Raw genomic sequence first — 20,982 nt, forward strand, 5'->3', positions numbered from 1 at the left:
CCTGCACACAAGTTTGAGCTCCTTGGAGAAAAAGGTGGGAGATCAATAACGTAACGTAACATAACATAACGCAACAACATCCTTGCAAACAAATCAGAATAGATGCTCAGTAAAGAGTGGGGATCATATGAGAGCCAGTGTGGTGTAGTGGTTAGAGTGTCTAGGACATGGGAGGCCAGGGTTTGAACCACCATTCAGCCATTAAGTTCCCTGGATGACAGTCACAGCCTTATTCAGCCATTAAGTTCACTGGATGACAGTCACCGCCTCTCAGCCTAACTTACTGCACAGGGTTGTTGCAGGGATTAATTGAGGAAGGGAACAATCACATATTGCCTTTAATCCTGACATTGCACAGCCCAACGTCCTTCCCTCTGACAGTGGCCGTTTCCCCAAGATGCCCTACATGATATACTCATTTTGCTTGTGCATGCCTTGGACACCCTCAGGCCAAAACCCTCTTGACGAACCACAACATTTGCAAAGGGCAAAAGTTCGGCATTGTCGAGCTGAGATTTGATCCTGGAGGAGGAGCGGCGGCAGCAGCTCTGGGCCGGTTCCAGCCTTGGTGTGGGACTTCCCAGTTTTTTGTAGGGATATGGAAATAAACTGAGGGTGAGGGGAGTCAAAGGGGGGTGGGGAGAGAGAAGAAAGCCTTGAAGCACACCAACATGTGCACACCACACAGCCCCTGTTTTACTGGGGGGGGGGGGAGAGAAAACCCTTCCTTAATGTTGTGGGTTTTTCATGTGCATGCAGTGCTTGGCCTGACTCCAGGCTGAAGCTTGGCCCCACCACCAATGGAGGCTGCTCCCAGCCAAGGGGGCTGGAGGAAAAGAGAAAGGGGGTGGGAGGTGGGGAGAGGCAGAGAGAGAGAAGGAAGGAGGGACAGAGGCTAAAGGAGACAGCAGCTTTTTCTTTCCCGCCTCTCTCCCTCTTTTAACACACATATACAGAAATCTCTTTTCCATGGCCTCCGTCAGGGTGTTGCCATAGAAACTGTAGTGACAAAGGCAAGGAAGTCTCCTGGGCCTGTGTGTGGAAGGACTGGAGGGAGAGAGAAGGAGGAGTCTGAGCCACAAGTTTGAGCGGATCTCCAAACTGCTGGAAAAGTTGCTTGCGAAGCGGGGTGGTGTTGGGAGAGATGCTGGGAAGCCCAGCGCAGCGGAATCCATGGCAGTAGGAAGGCTGGGATTGCTATGGCGGTGGAGGCAGCTGCGGCAGCTGCACAAAGGCTAGGCCTGTCAGGTAGGGCCCTTCTCTGCAACTCTGGTCAGCCCCCTTTGCAAATTCTCCTGCATGCTTTCTCTTTTGTTCGGGCTCAAGACAATGTTGGCTGCTTGCCCTCTTTTCCTGGAGCCACTGAGGCCCAGCTGTGCCCTCTTGTGCTTCCTGGCTGTGGAGGGACGGGACTCAGCTGGGTGCCCTGGCCACAGCAGGCAGGAGTGGGCAACGCAGAGGCCAGGAGGGGCGCAAGGATGCTTCGCCTTTCCCCTGGGAGGAGGGAAAGGGGTGTCGGCGTCCTCGCTTTGTGTGTGGGGAAGATGGATCAGGCTCTTTTATTTTCGGAAGGGCAGGAACTGGTGTGCTTCGAGTGTGCCAGGAGATGCGCAGCGTTCTCTCGGTCAAACAAGAGCAGGAAATTCATGACGTTCTCTTCTCACGTTAGGAGAGCCGATGTGCAATGTGTTACTTGGTGAAAGTGTACCATGTTTTCTTGCAACAAAAGCAGGCCCTGGCCTTTGAACATAAGACACGCAGAAGCATTGGTGACGTTTGGGGAATCAATACGCAGCATGTGCATGCCCTGATGATAGTGATGAGCATGATCCACTTTCTTGCTTTTTGAAATGGTCTGGATGACACATGGGTGGCTATGCTGTCATAAATCCATCATTTCTGTTTGCCCAATTAATTTCTAATCCACATTTATGCCCCTCCTCCCACATGTCTACATTGGTGGGGAATCTGAGGGCTGGGGCCCTCTTGTGGCCCTCCAGGTCTCTCTGTCTGGCCCTAGGAACTATCTCCAGGCCAAGTGTTATAGACTAGTTGGAATATGTGCTTGAGCTCTGATCATGCTTCTTGCTTGCCTGAATTGAGGTTTTGGAGAGGCGTGTGAGAGTGTGTAGAACCGTGTCTACTGTACAAAGGGATTTTTTTTGCATTAACTGTCCCTGCTTTTTGCCTCTGGCCCTACCCACCAGTGGCATGAAGCCTCTGAAAAGTTGTGCAGAAGGGAATGCCATGCCCCATTTGGCTTGAAGAAGTTTCTTCACCCTTGGCTTACAAGTTGAAAAGCTACCTCTGCTCCATTTCTTAACTGGCAAACATGGAGCTTCTGCCATGATAGAGTACCTTTAGCCTAGCTGAAAATACTTGCCTCCACTTTGACCTCCCTTAATCCCGGAAATAGCCTGTCTGGTGTATTGCATCTGTGCTTGACTTCCCACATGGTGGTGCCACTACTTGAAGCTGCCCAACTCGTGTTGTACATTACATGTATTGCTCCAACCACTTTTGTTTCTGGCCCTGCCCACCACTGGCTTACAGCCCTGGGTGGTCATCCAGCAGGCATTGTGGCCTTCTGGCTGAAAAAGCCAGCACTCTCTTGGCAGCTGAAATGTGTGGGCCCAACTCAGCCGATTCCAAACTGGGGAGAAATCTAGAGATGTGGGCAAAGGGATGGAATGAGGCAGAACAAATAACAAGCATCCTTTCGTCTGTGGAGGGCGCACCAGGCTGTGGGAAGTGGGTAGGAGCTTGTGTGGATCTAGTCACTCCACCAAGGTTTTGAGAGAGGAGCAGGAGGTGGGCAGATGCTGAGGGGCCCACTTCCTCCTCGAAACAGCTCCCTGCAGAGGACTTTGAGGAGGGGTGTGTTGTGTGCTATCAAGAGTGGTGCGCATGTAGCAATGTTTTGAGTTTGCAAGAGCATGAGCACCAGGAGCCTTGCATGTGCAAGGGCACACAAGAGGCAGTGCACACGTATGTAACAGAATGAGAGATGAGACAAGAATAAGTGAGTGGCTTCTCTCCAGCATGGAATGGGTGCCTTTGCCCCCACCCCTCCCGCCAACTCAAGGTTCAAGCAGCTGTTCTGTCTCCTCTTCTCCTAGCCCGCCTCTTTCTTTCTGTGATGGGCTCCCAATGTTTCTGTTCATCCAATGGCTGTGGTGGATTTTTTTTTAATGTACATTTTGCCAGCTGTTAGCAATTAGCAACTAGATCCACCCCGGGCCCCCGGCGAGGAGATCTTAACACTTTCATGAGCTCTCCGTCTGGACAATTTGGGCTGCTTCTCGTTTCACCTTCCTATCTGTGCTTGGGCATAAGTGAGGAGATTTGGGACAAATGTGTATTACCGATGGGAGGGATGCAAAGGAATCCCATTACATTGAAAAGGGTGGGAAGGAGTTAGGGCTGCTAAACCCAGCCCCCACCCCCTAGCACAACTTTTGCAATCAGCACAGACTGGGGTAGGAATCTTCTGGAGCCTTGTTGTCTAAGGGGATCAATGGCCTGCCTCAATATGAGGCAGCTTCCTGTATTCCTCCGAAAGAGAGAGTCTGTACATGTTTATGAGGACTTAAGAACAGCCTTGTTCAAAGATTTAAATCTTTCAGAGAAGTGTTTGTGGAAATCATGTTAAATTCTTCAGTGCAGCAGATTTTTATTTGGCGGAATGCACAGTTTTAATAATTATATTGCCTGTCATGTATTTTGTTTTATGTATCTTGGCTTCAGCTACATAAGTCAATAAGTAAACCCTACCCTGGAGGGCTGCTACAAGTCAGTGTAGACAATATAGAGCTAAACGGATGAATAGTCTGACATGGTACAGTATAAGGCAGCTCCCTATGTTCTTATAACCTGGAAATATTTTTAAATAAAAATTCACCCTGGAGGTATTCTATGAATGTGTGCTTCCTGACACCTATTTTATTGATCAACCGGATCTATTTAATGAGCATTTATCCTGCTTGGCTTGTAGGAAGATTAGCTGATGGCATGTGAAAGCAAAGAGTCTCCCTACCATTCCAGGACATTCCCCTGTCACCTTCCTTATCTCAAAAAGTCAAGTTTTTTGTGGGGGGGGGGGAGTGACCTCCCAATCAATTATAATTGGATAAGCTGAATTTCCCAGTATGTGGCTGAATCCTACCCCAAAATAGCAAGCCCGAACATGCCCAATGAAACACTCAAGGGTCAGCACCTATGATAGCCAGCTAGCCCACCCCTATGATGTTTTCTTGCCTTTGCAGCCCTTGGATAATTTGCATACAATTACATGCATGATTATCCCTGTCACATAAGATAGTAAACTTGCATGCCCTGGGTCCATAAATCTCTATTTACTTAAAGAGTTGGCCAGGGGTGAATGCAGATCTTGAACAAAAAAACAAAAAACGGTTAGACACCGTTTTTATATCAGCATAGGTACACATCGCCTGAAAATCTAGCTGCAAGCCAATCATGTCTTTCTTCCTTTTCTCAGAGATCTGAATGGCAGTGACTGGCGGCCAGGGAGGACCGCCCGACTGACCCCGCGGGCTGTGGGCATCGTCTCCCACATCTCCAAGGATGCTCTGCTTGCCACTCCTCCTGCTCGCCAGCCTCTCTTGTTGCTCCAGCTCTGAAGTCAACCCTGGTAGGAAGCTCTTGGTGTGTTGTTAAATTGTTGGGTGAGCCATCCCAATCTCTGTACCCCAACAGCCAGGGACTTCTGGGTTCCTGCATGAGACTCTCAGGGAAAAACAGTCTGTCAATTTCAGTATCCATTGTAACTTTCAGCTCTCCACATCAGTCTGTGGTTGCTGTTTTTTAAAAGCCCTCAGTAAAATTCATTAGCATCTTAGTGCAAATTCCTCCATTTTTTAAATTGCAATTTGGCCTTGAAAACATTTGCAAGGAAGTTTCCCTCAATTTTGTGCTATTTTCAGGATCGAATGCATTTCTATGCACACTTACACCCTGGCGTCTGAATTTTTTGCACACATTATTTGACGAGAACTGCACTGCAAAATTCAGAAGAGTGCAAATTTTGAAGGATGGCTATGTTTTAGTTGCCATCTTCTTTTGGAAAATACAGATTATGTCGCTATGCCTCTTGGTGCAAACTTAATTTCTTTTCCCATCCTACCCTCAGTGCTAGCTGCTGTGTTTTATAACAAAATGTGAGGCCATAGCACAGCTTGTATGAGATAGAAATTGGGGTGATACTGCGGCATTTGGGACTTTGATTTAGAGGGGGGAAACGAGTAAGAGGTGACGTGATAGAAGTTTATACAATGGGGCATCACATGGAGAAAGTGGATAGAGGAAATTTTTCCTCCCTCTCTCAAAACACTACAACTTGTGGACATTCAGTGAAGCTGAATGCTGGAAGATTTGGGATAGATAAAAGAAATAAATTCATACAGTGCATAGTTAACTTCATGGAGCTCACTCCCACAGGAGGCTGTGATGGCCACCAACTTTGATGGCTTTCAAATAGGATTGGACAAATTCATGGAGGATGTACAGGTGAAACTCGAAAAATTAGAATATTGTGGAAAAGTTCCTTTCTTTCACTAATTCAACTTCAAAGGTGAAACTAATATATGAGATAAACTCATGACATGCAAAGCAAGATATATTAAGCCTTTATTTGTTCTACAGATAAAACTCAAAAAATTAAATATTGTGGAAAAGTTCCTTTATTTCTGTAATCCAACTTGAAAGGTGAAACTAATATGAGATAGACTCGTGACATGCAAAGCGAGATATGTCAAGCCTTGATTTGTTATCATTGCGATGATCATGGCGTACAGCTGATGAAAACCCCAAATTAACCATCTCAGAAAATTAGAATATTCAAGGAAATCAGCAAAACAAGGATTGCAAATCGAGCAAGATTGGACCTCTGAGAAGTAGAAGCAGATCTCGCTTTGCATGTCATGAGTCGATCTCATATATTAGTTTCACCTTTCAAGTTGAATTACTGAAATAAAGGAACTTTTCTACGATATTCTAATTTTTCGAATTTCACCTGTAGCTATCAATGAATACCAGTGACTAGAAACCACAAAAAGGGAGAGCGCTTTTGTGCTCAGGTCCTGCTTGCAGGCCTCCCATTGGGGAATCTGCTTGGCCGCTGTGAGTGCTGGGTGCTGGACTAGATGGGCTGTTCTGTTCACCTGATCCAGCAGACTCTCCTTACCTTCTTAGGCAGCAGCTGGGAGCAGAAGTGCCGGACTCATGCCAGGTCATGGGGCAATTGGAGGTTCAGGCACTGGAATAGGCAGGCAGCAGCTCCATCATCCCTGACCATCGGCGATGCTAGCTAGGGCTAATGGGAGCTTGAGTCCAAACCTTTGTAGGATACAAGGCTGGGGAAGACTGGCCTAAGTAAGAGGTGACAAAGTGTAGACAAGCTTGTTTTGGCTTCTGCCAAGGGGACAGAGAGGAAGGGCTGTATTTTTGCAATGTTGTAAAAGAGTGGTAGCCAGCATGATTCTCTCCAGATGACACTGGACTTCAGCAGCCAGCAAGGGCAAGGGCCAAACCTGTTGGGAGTTGTAGTCCACAGCCTCTGAAAGGCACTATATTTGGCTATGTTTCTTGTAAAAGGTGACCTGACCTGACTTGACAGTGGACAGAATATAGGTAACAAAAGGAGAAGAGGAGTTAAGATAAAGGCAAGGCTAGTATGCCTGTTCTATGCCTTTAACTTTGAAATTTGCAACTACATACAGTGGTACCTCGGGATGCGAACGGGATCCATTCCGGAGCCCCGTTCACATTCTGAATGGAACGTAAGACACAACGGCACATCTGCATGTGTGCGGGTCGCGTTTTGCCACTTCCGCGCATGACATCATTTTGAGCGTCTGCGCATGCGCGAGCAGTGAAACCCAGAAGTAACACACTCCGTTACTTCTGGGTTGCTGCGGAGTGCAACCTGAACACGCTCAACCTGAAGCACATTCAACCCGAGGTATGACTGTAAGTTTTAAAAATTGCATCAATATATTGCATTAATTAATTGTTTTTAACTGCATTTATATTCAGAATACAGTGGTACCTCGGGTTACAGACGCTTCAGGTTACAGACGCTTCAGGTTACAGACTCTGCTAACCCAGAAAGTACCTTGGGTTAAGAACTTTACCTCAGGATGAGAACAGAAATCGTGCGGTGGCAGCGGGAGGCAATGTAGGGCTGGGTGGGAGTTACCAGCCTATTAGTGGCGCTGGAAGCCATAAGGATATATTGATGTTACCCAGGGACTATATATAGGTGAAGAATATCAGGCCAAGTATTGAGTTTTCACTGGCTCCTCAGCTCTGTCAGGATCTGGCATGGTTTGGTAGCCCCAGACGGAAGAAGACAAAGGAGGAGCAGCAGATGGAGGGCTGGAAGGCTGGCCCCCAGGGATTTAGGTGGGAGGGAGGACCTTGCCTTGTGCCTCTAGATGTCAAAGAGGGAGAAGCAGAACTGGTGGCTCTCTTCTCCACCTGTCTGAGAGCCAGTGTGGTGTAGTGGTTAAGAGTGGTGGACTCATAATCTGGTGATCCGGGTTCGCGTCTCCGCTCCTCCACATGCAGCTGCTGGGTGACCTTGGGCCAGTCACACTTCTTTGAAGTCTCTCAGCCCACTCGCCTCAAAGAGCGTTTGTTGTGGGGGAGGAAGGGAAAGGAGATTGTTAGCTGCTTTGAGACTCCTTCCGGTAGTGATAAAGTGGGATATCAAATCCCAACTCTTCTTCATTGGAGAGGAGGGGGACTTTGGCTAGCCACAGGGAGGGGGTGAATAGGAGGAGGGGGCAGTGGAGCTGGAGGGGGTGGGGCAGGACACAGTCTTGTACCTTCCTAGGTGGGAATCAGACACATCTGTCCAGGTGGAATGCATGGGTGCATGTGCATCAGGCTTAGGATTGCAAGAGAATTCTATAAGCAACCTCACCCACCTCATATTTAAAAGCTCGGTGGGAGGGGTGTGTCATTTGTCGGGACGCTTTTGTAGATTTTGCTTGGCCATGATGAGCCCCTTGCCTTGCTCATAGACCTTGGAATCTTGACTTTGGAGCCTTGCGTTTGTCACAGAGCCTGTACCAGCTTGAATAAAGATCTGCTCCTTGCTCTCAAGCAAAAGTTGCTATGGTCATGATTTGGGATGGGAGCCTGACAAATGCGGCCTTCATAGGATTGGCACCATCTTGTTTGGTGGAGAGAGCTCTGGTGAATGGCTTTCAGATGCTTGGTTTGAAGGAATTATATGAGTTAGAAGGGAACTCAGAGGCCATCTAGCCTGACCACTGATCAAGGCAGGAATCTTGCAGCCACAAGGGGAAGTGGGGAACCTCAAGCTTGGGCCCCAAAAGTGGCCCTCTTTGGGACTCTTCCCAAGCTCCCACCCCCATCCCTCGAAGGCCCTGCTCTGCTCTCTACTCAAAGAGCTTTTGCCTGCTTTTGAACTGCAGTTATGCCTCTTGCTTGCATGGATAGCAGTCTGTGAGATGCGTGCAGAGTTGGCTGCATGTAGAAACCTCTGGCTTTTACTGTACAGAGCTAGGAGCCACACCTGTTGCTCCAGCCACTGGCACATTGCCCTCAGAAGGTGTCACATGAGGGAATGTGACCCTTGGGCTAAAAAAGGTTCCCCACCCCTGAACTGCAGCCCCTCTGACAAGGCAATTTAGCAGGGCAGTTTATGTGCTCTCATGACTTCACAGTACCCAAGGAGGCATTTATTGGCGACTCTGCAACTTCAGAAGGTGTTATGTGGAGAATGGGCCCAGGGCAGTGGCAAGCGGTCAATTAAAGCAGTGCTACTCCCAGTGTTGTTAACATGAGCCCTTTCCCCCCTACCCACAATGAATCAATCCTGAGCAGTGATAAAATGAAAGTGGATCCTGTAGAGTGATAACCGGGCATATCTCTGCTTTCTTAAAAGTTCTCTGCCTTTATGCTAATGTGACCATTTTGCCTCCCGTCCCCTCCCTCCCTGAGAGCCAGTGTGGTGTAGTGGTTAAGAGAAGTGGACTCATAATCTGGTGAACCAGGTTCGCTTCCCCGCTCCTCCACATGCAGCTGCTGGGTGACCCTGGGCTACTCACATTTCTCTGAAGCCTCTCAGCCCCACTCACCTCACAGAGTGTTTGTTGTGGGGAAGGAAGGGAAAGGAGAATGTTAGCTGCTTTGAGACTCCTTAGGGTAGTGATAAAGCGGGATATCAAATCCAAACTCCTCCTCCTCTTCTTCTTCTTCTTCTTCTTCTTCTTCTTCTTCTTCTTCTTCCCTCAGCGATATGCCGATACCCTCTGGGGATGCACGAAGGGACCATCCGAGATGAGGACATCACTGCTTCCAGCCAGTGGTATGACTCCACGGGGCCTCAGTATGCACGGTGAGCAGGATGACCTGTGGGGCATAGCTTCAGGGCAAGCTATAAAACAAAGCAGAACTACAGTAAAAGAAAAAATCCAGTACAGACTGGGAAATACCTCTTGCTGTTGAAAGAGGGAGCTATTCGGCAGCTGCCAGAGAGACAACAGAGATTATACCTGCCATAATATTTAACAGGAGGTTCCTATATTGTGCATAACAACCTCCTGGAAAGGTGGTATCTATAGGCATTTCATGCAGAGCACAGTGATCAATCACGTATATTATGGATGAACCAATCTTTCAGATATTCTGGTCACAAGCTGTATGGGGCTTTATACAACAGAACCAACATCTTGAACATAACTTGGTAGCTAATTGGCAGCCAGTGCATTTTTTCCCCAGCAGTAGTAGAGCATGGTGGTGATATCCTGCCCCAGTGAGCACTCAAGCCATGGCATGTTGCACTAGCTGCAGCTTCCAGACCAATCTCAAGAGCAGCCCAACATAGAACACATTAATTCTGTGCTCAGGCTGGCCTTGCATGTTCTTCCCACTTTCATACCTGATTTTTGAGCTCTGACATTATTTTTCTCTCTCTATCTCTCAGGTTGCTGAGAGAAGAGGGTGATGGGGCATGGTGTCCAGCCGGTCTCCTGCAACCTGAAGATGTGCAGTTTCTCCAGATAGACCTACATAAACTCTTCTTCATCACACTGGTGGGGACGCAAGGTCGGCACGCCCGGGCAACTGGGAAAGAGTTTGCCCGTGCCTACCGGATCGACTACAGCCGCAACGGGGAGCGATGGCTCTCTTGGAAAGATCGTCAGAACAAACAGGTGGGTGAGATGCGGTCAGGACATCTCTGAAGAAGAGTGGCGAGCCCTTGAAAATCTTCAAAAGTTACTAAACCTCATTAAAAATAATTATTAGGTCACCTATCCATGTGACCTCCAAACTCTCTTTAACTTCAGCCCTTGAACTCCTTGTTGCGCTCGGTTCAGACCAATCTCTGGATCTGTTTCTGGTTGAAAATTTGACAGCGGATGCCAAGGTATTTACTTTGAAGCCTAGGAAACTGCTTTATACTGAGAGCACTGGCCTATTTTGCTCAGCGTTGTCCACACTGACTGGCAGTGGCTCTCCAGGCATAACCCTTGTTTTGATGCAACCATCATCTAACCTCCCTGCATACAAATCAGGTAGAATGCTCATTAAATAGCCAATGTCATCTAATCCCCTTGCAAACCAATCAGGGGGAATGCTTGATAAACAGGCTGTGTGGTAGCAAAGTAGGGCTGGTGAGGGGTGTGGCATGGTTAGAGTCCTTAGGGCCAGATAGAGGGCCCCAGAGGGCCACATTTGACCCCTTGGCCTGCGATTCTTCATCAGTGCTCTAGTGTTTGCTGCTTATCAGATGCTGATTGCACAGTAGCCTTATCATGACCTCTTTCCAATCCAGGTGATTCAAGGCAACACTGACACATATGACGTTGTCCTGAAAGACCTTCGCCCGCCTGTCATTGCCCGCTACATCCGAGTGATCCCAGTGACTGAGCAGCCCATGACTGTCTGCATGCGGGTGGAACTCTATGGTTGTGTTTGGTCTGGTAAGGAATTGAACTTCAGCAAGTCCCTGATAAGGCTCCAGGGAATTCTGGTAGTAGGACCCTGGTGTTTGTAACTCTTTGTATCAGCTGTCCTCCTCCCAGTGTCCTCCAGATATTTTGGACTATAACCCCTATCAGCCCTGGCCAGAATAGCCCCAACAGTCAGGGATGATGGGGGTTATTGTCCAAAACATCTGGAGGGCACCATCTTGAAGAAGGCTGCTCCATATGGTATGTTGAGGTGGAGATGCTTGCTGGGTTCTTTCTTCAGCAGCACCACTGGTCAGAGTCCCAACTCGCACTATATAGCTGCTGACTCTGGTCTAGATCCACAACATTGAGCAAATCATTGCTCAGATATCGGTTGAGCTGCCACCAGAAGGCTCATTCTTGCTGCCTGGCTTGAAAGCCTGTTTGTTTTCTGCCTTGGCCACCTGTGGCCAAGAAGAGATGGGAAAAAGACCCTTGTTCATCTTGCTCAGGTAGGTTGTGCAGGCAGAGGGCTCAAAAGCCTCCAACTGACCCCTAGTTGTCTCCTTTCCTAGATGGTTTGGAATCCTATAGCATGCCTGAGGGGGAGATGATTGCAGCTCCCGGCCACCCCATCGTTTACCTGAACGACTCAACCTATGATGGTTATCAGGAGCGCAGGTAAGAAGCGCCCTGCGTGGGTGGGTGAAATATCCCTTTCTCCCTCAGTTCTCTAAAACAGGGATGGGGAATCTTTTTCAGCCTGAAGGCCACCTTCCAAACTGGGCAATGGAAGGAGATCAGTGCCTGGGATTTTTTGGGTGCTCAGAAAAGGCATTAAATAGTTGGGCAGCGGGTGGACTGCACTCAAACTATGACAACAAAAATTGTGTGACGCAATGAAGCTGCATTTCGCAATCTGCATAACAGATTGAGAAAATAAGCATATATGTTTTGCATAACTTATTTGACCTCTATTAGTCACAGGGGAGAGCAAATGAGTCAGGCTGCAGCCACACTGTCCAGCCACTGGAAATCTTAGGGCTAAACTGGGTGTGCTGCTAATGGTGGGAATGCAGTTAAAAAGTACATTTTGTTGTCCTGCAAATGGCACCCTAGGGAAATCTTAAGCAGGACTAATGAGAGTGAGCGGGGAGGTGGTGGTGGTGGGGGAGAGGTTAGCTCTGTCTCTCACTGCCTCAGTCTCTCACTGCCTCTGAAGCTTCATTTCAAGAGACACTCCACTTGGTTTGCACCAACAGAGCTTCTGATAGGGGATATTTTGGTCAGGGGCATGACAGGGAGAGAAAGGGCACCTCCAGAGTGGCGTTTTTCATTCTTAAATGTGGGTGTATTCTGCCGTGTGCCATTGATGGTTTAATAGAGTATTTGTGCTGGATTTATACGGGACTGTCCACATATCATTATGCTGTTTGAGTTGTTCCATGATGCTTCCCCAGCATTGCTTCATTATTGCCATCTGGTGGGGCACTCTAGTGCTGTGACACAACAAAAGCGGGGCACCCCACCCTGAACATTTGTGGTATGAAAAGTGGCAGGATTTCAGCAGGAAGTAGCAGGACATGCACCAGTTGGAAATGAAGAAACATTCACAGGCCCATCAAGAGCATCAGTCATCATGAATGTACACTAAATAAGGAGCTCTTGGCAGGCCCAATGAGTTAAATTCCTCTTTTCCCGCCAGCTGCTATTTGCATAGCAAAAAAGATAACGCACATTCATTGTCTATGCATGCAATTTAACAACCCGTTTAGCTTTGCCCTTATCTAGCCACTTCCCTCTAAGCAGTGCTTTTCCCCCTAGAAAAATAGGTACCGGTACTCACCATGAAGTTGTTACAGTAAGTGCTACACTTTTTAACAACAACAAAAGAGGTGCTGGTACTGCATACCCTTGAGTACCCCCTAGAAAAAAGTACTGCCTCTAAGTGTATTTTGTCTGCCTTCTTAACCCTCTCATATCCCCTCCCTTTAATGAAAGCTAATCATTCGGTGGAAAGGCGTGGCATGTCTTTGAAGACGGCACCTCTCAGTCAGGGGACGCTCCTTGCTGGCGTGTAACTGCAAATGCTCTCTTGCCAGGCTCCTGCATGGTGGGTTGGGCCAGCTGACAGATGGCGTCCTGGGCTTGGACGATTTCACCAAGAGCCACCAGTACCGCGTGTGGCCAGGCTACGACTACGTTGGCTGGAAGAACGACAGCTTCAGCAGTGGTGCTGTTGAGATGGAGTTCCAGTTTGATCGGCAAAGGAACTTCACATCCATGAAGGTATGGAACTGAGATTACTGGTCAATGGATACATCCATCTTTGATGTTGGTGTTGCTAAATACGTTTCTAGACAGAAGTTTAGATCTCATCCATAAAGTCCTGCTGAGTCGTTTACTGTTGGCTGCCTGAGTTCAGAACTGATGGACACTACGGAAAGTTCCTATCAGCCAGTGGTACTGAAAGGCTTGGCTATTTTAGAGAAATTAACACAAAAAATAAAGGCAGTCAGGGGACAAAAGATAAAGAACTCATTTGAGAAAACCTAGAAATAAGAAAAATGCCTGCTCTCTGCCTCCAATGTACCCTAACACTAGTGGACCTTTTGATTATATCTTCACCTCAGAACCCTGTAACCCATATACTGTATATATATATGAAAAAAGAAAGAGTTAAGATAAATAATAAATAAATAAATAAGGTTACCAGTATTTATAGTTATTGAACTGTTTTAAGCCTGTTATGTTAATAACTCACTTTGCATCAGAAAAAGTAATAACTATGTTTTAAAAAACCAACCTCCATGAAGGTAGGGCCCTTGGCAGCCATGTTGCATGCCTCCTGCATTGGTAGCCATTTTATAACCCTCCCGGTCCTCTGAGGGAGAAAAGAGTCCTTGAACGTGACCACTGCTGTTTCCAACTCCAGGTCCATTGCAACAACATGTTTTCCAAGGGAGTGAAGATCTTTGAGAGGGTGGAGTGCTTCTTCAAGCCACGGCTGATCGCTGAGTGGGAGCCAGACCCAGTGGGCGTGGACACCGTCTTGGACGACAAGAACCCCAGCGCACGATTTGTGACCGTCCCCCTCAGTCAGCGTGTGGGGAAAGCCATACTCTGCCACTTCTACTTTGCTGACACCTGGATGATGATCAGCGAAATTTCCTTCCAATCAGGTGAGCAGCCTTGGGAATAGCTTCATTTGCAAGTGCAGGATAATATTTTGCCTAGTATATACTGTGTTTCTTCCAGATGCGCCTCAACAGCATCAAATTATTAATGATTATATTATTTATTGAGTAAAAAAAAGGTAAAGGACCCCTTGACGGTTAAGTCCAGTCAAAGGCAACTATGGGGTTGTGGCGCTCATCTTGCTTCAGGCAGAGAGAGCTGGCGTTTGTCCACAGACAGCTTTCTGGGTCATGTGGCCAGCATGACTAAACCGTTTCTGGCTCAATGGAACACCATGCCAGAAACGCCATTTACCTTCCCGCCGCAGCGGTACCTATTTACTTGCACTGGTATGATTTCGAACTGCTAGGTTGGCAGGAGCAGGGACTGAGCAACAGGAGCTCACTCTGTCGCAGGGATTCAAACCACCGACCTTCTGATTGGGAAGCCCAAGAGGCTCAGTGGTTTAGACACCTGCACCCCTATTTTATTATTTATTGGGTTTTTGTACCATCCCCCCTCCCACTTTATCTTCGCAACAACCCTGCGAGGTTGGTTGGACTGCGGGATATAAGAGTGACAGGCTCAAGAGAACAAAGTTTTAAATAGGTGTAATTGAAATAACCCCATTCTTCCTCTGCCAATCCCTGCCTTCCCACCCCTCTCCTCCCTCATCTTTGCTTCTCTTTGTGTCAAACTATGCATTGGAAATTTCCCAGGCTAGAGACCTGCTGTCTTATATGTCATAAAGCTTCATTGCTAAGTGGAGGTTATGAATTTTTGTCTCCCTGGGCCTATTCTAACACGCTGTCCTCTATACCACACTGGTATAGGCGGTGTGTGAAGAATTCAGTTTTCTTATAATGTAAGCTTTCATTTAAAGAAGTATCTAGCCCTTATGGTTGAAAATATGCATGACCAAAAAAAGGGAGAGGGCTACAGAAGACGGCCTGACCTGGAGTGCCATTAGCCAGTATGACCAGTCTGAGGCACTAGGGATAGGAGACCTGTAGTTGTTTAGATTTTGTTGGAGTGCAGCTCCATTCATCCCCGACGGTTGACTATGCAGGCTGCTGGGGCTGCTGGGAATTGGAGTCCAATCACAGCTGGAAGGCCCCCCTATGGATAAACCCCACAGAAAATGAGATCTTGCTGTTCTCCAGCTGAGTGTCTGGATGGCCAGGTTCTCTCTACCTGGCTCCGCAGTGTGAAATGGCCAGGCTCTGAGCGACAGACTAATGTGTTTCTTGTCATCGCTTCTCCAGCAGATATGGATGCCAGTGACCCCATTATGGTCACTCTGGCCTCAAGCACAACCTCAGAGATACTCCCGTCGGAGGAACTCAACACAACAGAAGGGACTTGGTGTAAGTATGAGGCCGATTGCTATGTCCATGGATCAGAGGTGCCAGAGGACGTTCGGTGGAGCCAGGGGCAGAGCTGAACGCTTTGGCTGCATGGTTTCAACGGCTGGTGGCTCCTCCTTTGCCTCCTCCTGACACCACCAATGGCAGGAGGCTCCATCAACCCTCCTTCCCTTCTGCGGCAAGAGGAGGAGGGGGAGAAGGAGCCAGCCACTTGAGCTGCACTGCACCATGCTGTGCTCTGCGCCTGTGGGATATTGGGGAGGGGGTGGCCTCTACCTCCATAATATTGAGGGTGCTGAAAAGGGCTCGGACCCCAAGGAGTTGGTGTCCCTGCCAAGGATTTAGGAATGTCAGCAACTAGGTTGGCAAAGGTCATTTCCCCAGTTGAAAGCATCCGGGACTTTTTCAATTTAAAGGAATAAAAGCTATGTAGGCGAGATTGTTGCTTGTTCTACAACTACTGCTTTCACTGGCTCTTGACTGGGGAGGGCGGGGTATAAATAAAAAATGATTATTATTATTATTACTTTTCTGATCACGCTGCTCAGCATTTTCGTTGCAATATTTTGCTTAACATTCTATTGATTTTTTTTTAACCATTTGCATTCTGGCATGTGCTTTTATGATAGCATTTTGTGCGATCCACTTAGATATTTTTTTGTATCGAGGTGTCCTTTTTTATTCTGCATTCATGATCATTTTGTGCATTCTTTATATTGGAACACTTATACATTGTACTGATTTCATTACCATTCCCTGGGGCAGACATCCAGCTTCATTTTCAATCAGCACATGTCCTGTAACTTCCTGCTGAAATCCTGTAATTCCCCCCCCCCACGTCTATTGTGTTATAGCTCAAGAGAGCCCCTCCAGACACCAATAATTTAATAACATTGGGAACAACTAATAAAGAGGAATGATGTGTTGATGGTCCAGTGTGGCTGCAGCAGACTTGAGGCATCCTAAGCATCAAAATGCAAGTCACATAAATAAATAACTATTCAAAGTTAGCCCTAATCCAGAGTATACTGATTGAAAATAATGGTCGTGGCTACCGGTAATTTATTGCATTTATACCCTCTTCCCCCTAAACAGCTCTTGGTTAAAAAAAAACACACAAAGTCCTTCTAAAACTGATTAAAATATTCTGGAAAAACTTGCAAACAAAAATAGCAGAAAGCAGTTGCAGCTGAAAACATTCTAAAAGCAATTCGAATTAAAACATAAGAACCTAGATTCCTTAATTTCGTTGGGTCTGCTCTGAGTAAGACTAGCATTCAGCCTATTTAATTATTCTTATATCTACTGCTACTGCCTGCCCTTTCAAGGACCGCTGTGGAATCTGCCACAAGTACAATTATTTGATTAGTGGACTGACTGACTGATTGATTGACCACCTCCTTGCCATTGCAGGGACCACCTCGCCACCTGCTGCAACGAGTCCCTGGGTGGCTCCGAAGGCAGAGGACTCCAACACCTCCAATCTGGTCAGCTGCCTTGTGGCCATTATCCTGCTGCTGCTTTTCGTCATTGTTGCTATCCTGTGGAGGCAGCACGTCCAGATGCGGCTGGAGACGGTATCTTGTGTCCTATGGTAGATTGTCTGGCTGCGGGAAAACTTCCTAGCACAGCCTTGTAAATAAGCCCACAGATGTTACCAGCCAGCAAACAAGCTTCCTCAACTATCAGAATGGGAGACAGAGGGCTCTGTTTCTCCTTCGCCAGCCAGCACACTCACCAGTGTAGAATTTGTTCTCACCAGTGGTAACCAGGCCGGTGCTTAAAGGCAAGGCTGTCCTAGCAACCCAAGCTCATCCTCCAGAAAGGAGAGGAGCCAACCCCATTGATTGATTGCATAGGTATTCATAGGAACGTAGGAAGATACCTTATGCTGAGTCCAGACTATTGCTCCATCTAGCTCAATAATGCCTACACTCAGTGCTATTTTTCTAGAAAAAGAAGTTTTGGAACTCATCATGAACACCTCCTTGTTCTCTTATAACGTAATGGTACCCACCTGAAAGGTGCCTGCCTAGACTAACTGTCAGCAGTTCTCCAGGATTTCAGACAAGGACCCTATCCCAGACCTACCTGGAGATCCCAGGGATTGAACCTGGGACCTTTTTCATTCAAATAGCTGTGACCCTTCCTGCTTGGGGAACTGAGGAATCACATGAGCATCTCCCACACTGAGTGTTCTAGAACTTGGATCGGGGTGGGGAACTGGATCACCCTGTGTGGGCAGTTCAGGACAGATGAAAGGAATGGCTTCTGTTTCCTTCTTTGGAGGCTTTTAAGCAGAGCTTGGATGGCCATCTGTCATGTATGGTCTAGTTGAGAATCCTGCATTGCAGAGGGTTGGGCTAGATGACCCTTGGGATCCCTTCCAATTCTATGATTCTGTGCAGGATTCACTGTCGTAGAGATGCAGTGTGAGCATCTGGATGGCTTTCAAAGGGTGTTAGACACAATTATGGAGGAGGCAAGGAGGTCTCTAGTTTTGAGCATGAGGAAGTCAACCAGTGAACATCATCCACTAGTGAGCAACAATGGGAAAGGGCTATTGCATTCAAGCCCTGCTTTTGTGGGTTTACCAGTGGTGTTTGATTTGCCACAGTGGGAAACAGGACACCAGGATGGGTCTTAGTCTGATTCTTTAGGGCTCTTCTTATGTTCTCTTCACAACCAAGAGAATACCAGTCAGTCCTGAGCCATCAAAGAGCATTTTTGTGATGTTAGCTGCTGTGAGCCCGGCCTTGGCTGGGGAGGGCGGGATACGAATAAAATATTATTATTATTATTATTATTATATTATTATTATTATTATTATTATTATTATTATTACTATTATTATTATTATTAACCAGTTGACCAAATAGACTATTCAGAAAGGCAGACTTTTGGCTGATAGGCTCACACACTCCTTAAGTACAAGGATAAGGTAGCAAACAAAAGAGTACAAGGATACATGCCCCTTTGCTTCTGAAATATCATCAGGTATTGACTGTACACTTTCCAGGATGATCATGCAGTCATGAGGGTTCCTCTCCCAAAAAAGCTCAACAGCTCTGATCAATCCTCCCCTCCAAAAAACTCAACAACTTTGGTCAATCCAATGGGTAGATCACTGCCAGTTTTTTATAGTGGGAGTAGATCGCAGTCTCCTGGAAGTTGGACATGCCTGACGTAGAGGGTTCACCAGCTTTCTCCTCTCTGCCCTTAGGCTCCTCGGCGGATCCTGGAAGAAGATGCCACCGTTCGGCTGTCCTTTTACAGCTCCAGAATTGTCAATGGCCAGACACAGATCCACCAGACTAACCCCACCTATGAGAGGGTCTTCCCACTGGACCTGGAATATCACCAGCCCATCACTCTCCTTCAGAAACTGCCTGAGCTCTCCCAAAGTGCTGAGGACTCAGGTAGGACCACCTGCAGTGGCAGCAATGCATTTCAGAGCAGACAGATTGGGCTGTGTGGACTCTGAACTATGGCTGGCTCTAGCAATAGGTAGGGTGAAGCATATACTTACGTGCTCTGCCTCTGGCAGACAAAGATACCTCCTCCTGTATGGGGAGGGTTGTCTCTGCCCATCTCTCCATTGGCTGGAAGCAAAATCTTTTAGAGACAACCCCATCTCCAGTTTCATTTCCTGACATCTCCACGGCAGGTCGACTGCCGGGTGCTCTAAGCAAGACTAAAGAAAAGAGGCGGGAACGCCATCTTGGAAAGGATTTTGTTCTTTGTTCTTCATTCATTTGTTCCTAGCTCCTCTTTCTGCTCCCTTATGCTACTCCTACTGAGTTTTCACTCTCTCCCAGCTTCATAGATCTCAATTTTCCTTCCTCCTGGTTTCCATTTTGTCAGCCTTTTTCGGGCCTACAGCCTTGGATGTTCTGTGGTGGTGGTGGCAGGAGCCTTGGAAAAGGGCTTGAACAAGGTGGAAAGGGCTTTTTTCAGGAGCAGAGCACCCCTGCATTTCTTGATGCTTCAGGCAATCCAGCATTTGCTGGAGATCAACGGGGATCTGGCCACTATTCTCCTTATGGTCTGAAAGAAATCAGGAGTATGGAGGGCCAACCTGGACCTCAAGAGCAGGGGTCAGCAAACTTTTTCAGCAGGGGGCCGGTCCACTGTCCGTCAGACCTTGTGGGGGGCCGGAGCATTTTTTTTTTGGGGGGGGGGAATGAACGAATTCCTATGCCCCACAAATAACCCAGAGATGCATTTTAAATAAAAGCACACATTCTACTCATGTAAAAACACCAGGCAGGCCACACAAATAACCCAGAGATGCATTTTAAATAAAAACACACATTCTACTCATGTAAAAAAACCAGGCAGGCCACACAAATAACCCAGAGATGCCTTTTTTGATTAAAGGGCACATGCTGGATTTAGAAGGCGATTGGGCAGGATCTAGCCCCCGGGCCTTAGTTTGCCTCCCCATGCTCAAGAGGGTATCTGACCCAAAATAAATTCAGGGTGGAGACCTTGAAGACCAGTCCAAAGGGTCTCAAGCCTAGGGACCTCATTGCTTCCCTGTACCGGACCGAGGCCTACTCTCGCATACTAGTCCACCCAGCCATCACAGATTCTGTGTTTTGGATCAGGGATTGGCCCTAAAGCCCAGGAAAGTTCTTGAAGGCACTGATAACTGTAGTGGCCCATCTAAGGAAGAGGGCAATTGATTTCTTCCAGTACGTGGACAATACATTGTCCCAGTTAGACTTGCTCCTGCAGGCCGTGAGCGATGTAGCAGAGACCATAGACCAGGGTATCCAGTTGCTTTTGGACTACAACTCCCATCATCCCTACCTACCAGGACCAATGGTCAGAGATGATGGGGATTGTAGTCAAAAAACAGCTGAAATTTGGGAAACCTTGCCCTAAACTGTCTGCAGCATCACTGTCCAAAGGCGGAGAGCTTTAATAGCTGAAAAGTGAGATGGAAATACCCGCAAATGAATTTAACAAAACAGACTACCAAACATGATGTGGTGGTGGGGGTTTTTTGGTCAAGGGAACTCTCCCCCCTTTTTGTTTTTCTTTTTTCCCCAATTTTTTTTATTGGTTTTCCAAGTTTATAACAGATATAACACAGAGAAAAGAAAAAAGCATTACAATATTGAAAAGAACAAACAAACATGCAAAACACTTAACTTTTAGAAATACAATTTAATTTCCATTGTTAAGTGACTTCCTCAAATCCCCCCAACTGAATTTCAATAAATCTCATTATAGCAGTTTTCCAATATCCACTTTCTAATAAAATTAACTTGTTCAAATTGCTATCTTCCTTCTTTTTCATAATATTCTCAATCCATAGTATTATACAATTCAACATGCTTTAATCCTAGGCCAATTTAGTACTTGCAAGTATTTCAACTTATGTTATATTATGATATCTAGCTAAATATTCCTTAAATTTCTTCCAGTCTTCTTGATGTTCCTCTTTCTGATCGCGGATTCTTCCAGTAAGGTCGGCCAGCTCC

General features: G+C 47.0%; 1 protein-coding gene across 1 annotated transcript in view; it reads left to right on the plus strand.

The window, feature by feature from the left end:
- Positions 1-871: 871 nt before the first annotated feature.
- The window catches only part of LOC307207604 (discoidin domain-containing receptor 2-like), a 55,057-nt gene continuing 34,946 nt past the window's right edge, over positions 872-20,982 (plus strand). The window contains exons 1-11 of the mRNA XM_079961571.1: positions 872-1,248; positions 4,499-4,651; positions 9,286-9,388; positions 9,977-10,205; positions 10,829-10,976; positions 11,522-11,627; positions 13,049-13,235; positions 13,882-14,128; positions 15,389-15,490; positions 16,904-17,067; positions 18,714-18,909. Coding sequence (XP_079817697.1) covers positions 4,585-4,651; positions 9,286-9,388; positions 9,977-10,205; positions 10,829-10,976; positions 11,522-11,627; positions 13,049-13,235; positions 13,882-14,128; positions 15,389-15,490; positions 16,904-17,067; positions 18,714-18,909 — 1,549 coding nt within the window. The 5' untranslated portion in view covers positions 872-1,248; positions 4,499-4,584. The remainder of the gene's footprint in view (positions 1,249-4,498; positions 4,652-9,285; positions 9,389-9,976; positions 10,206-10,828; positions 10,977-11,521; positions 11,628-13,048; positions 13,236-13,881; positions 14,129-15,388; positions 15,491-16,903; positions 17,068-18,713; positions 18,910-20,982) is intronic.

Source organism: Podarcis cretensis (genome assembly GCF_951804945.1).
Source record: "Podarcis cretensis genome assembly, chromosome: Z".
Taxonomy (NCBI): domain Eukaryota; kingdom Metazoa; phylum Chordata; class Lepidosauria; order Squamata; family Lacertidae; genus Podarcis; species Podarcis cretensis.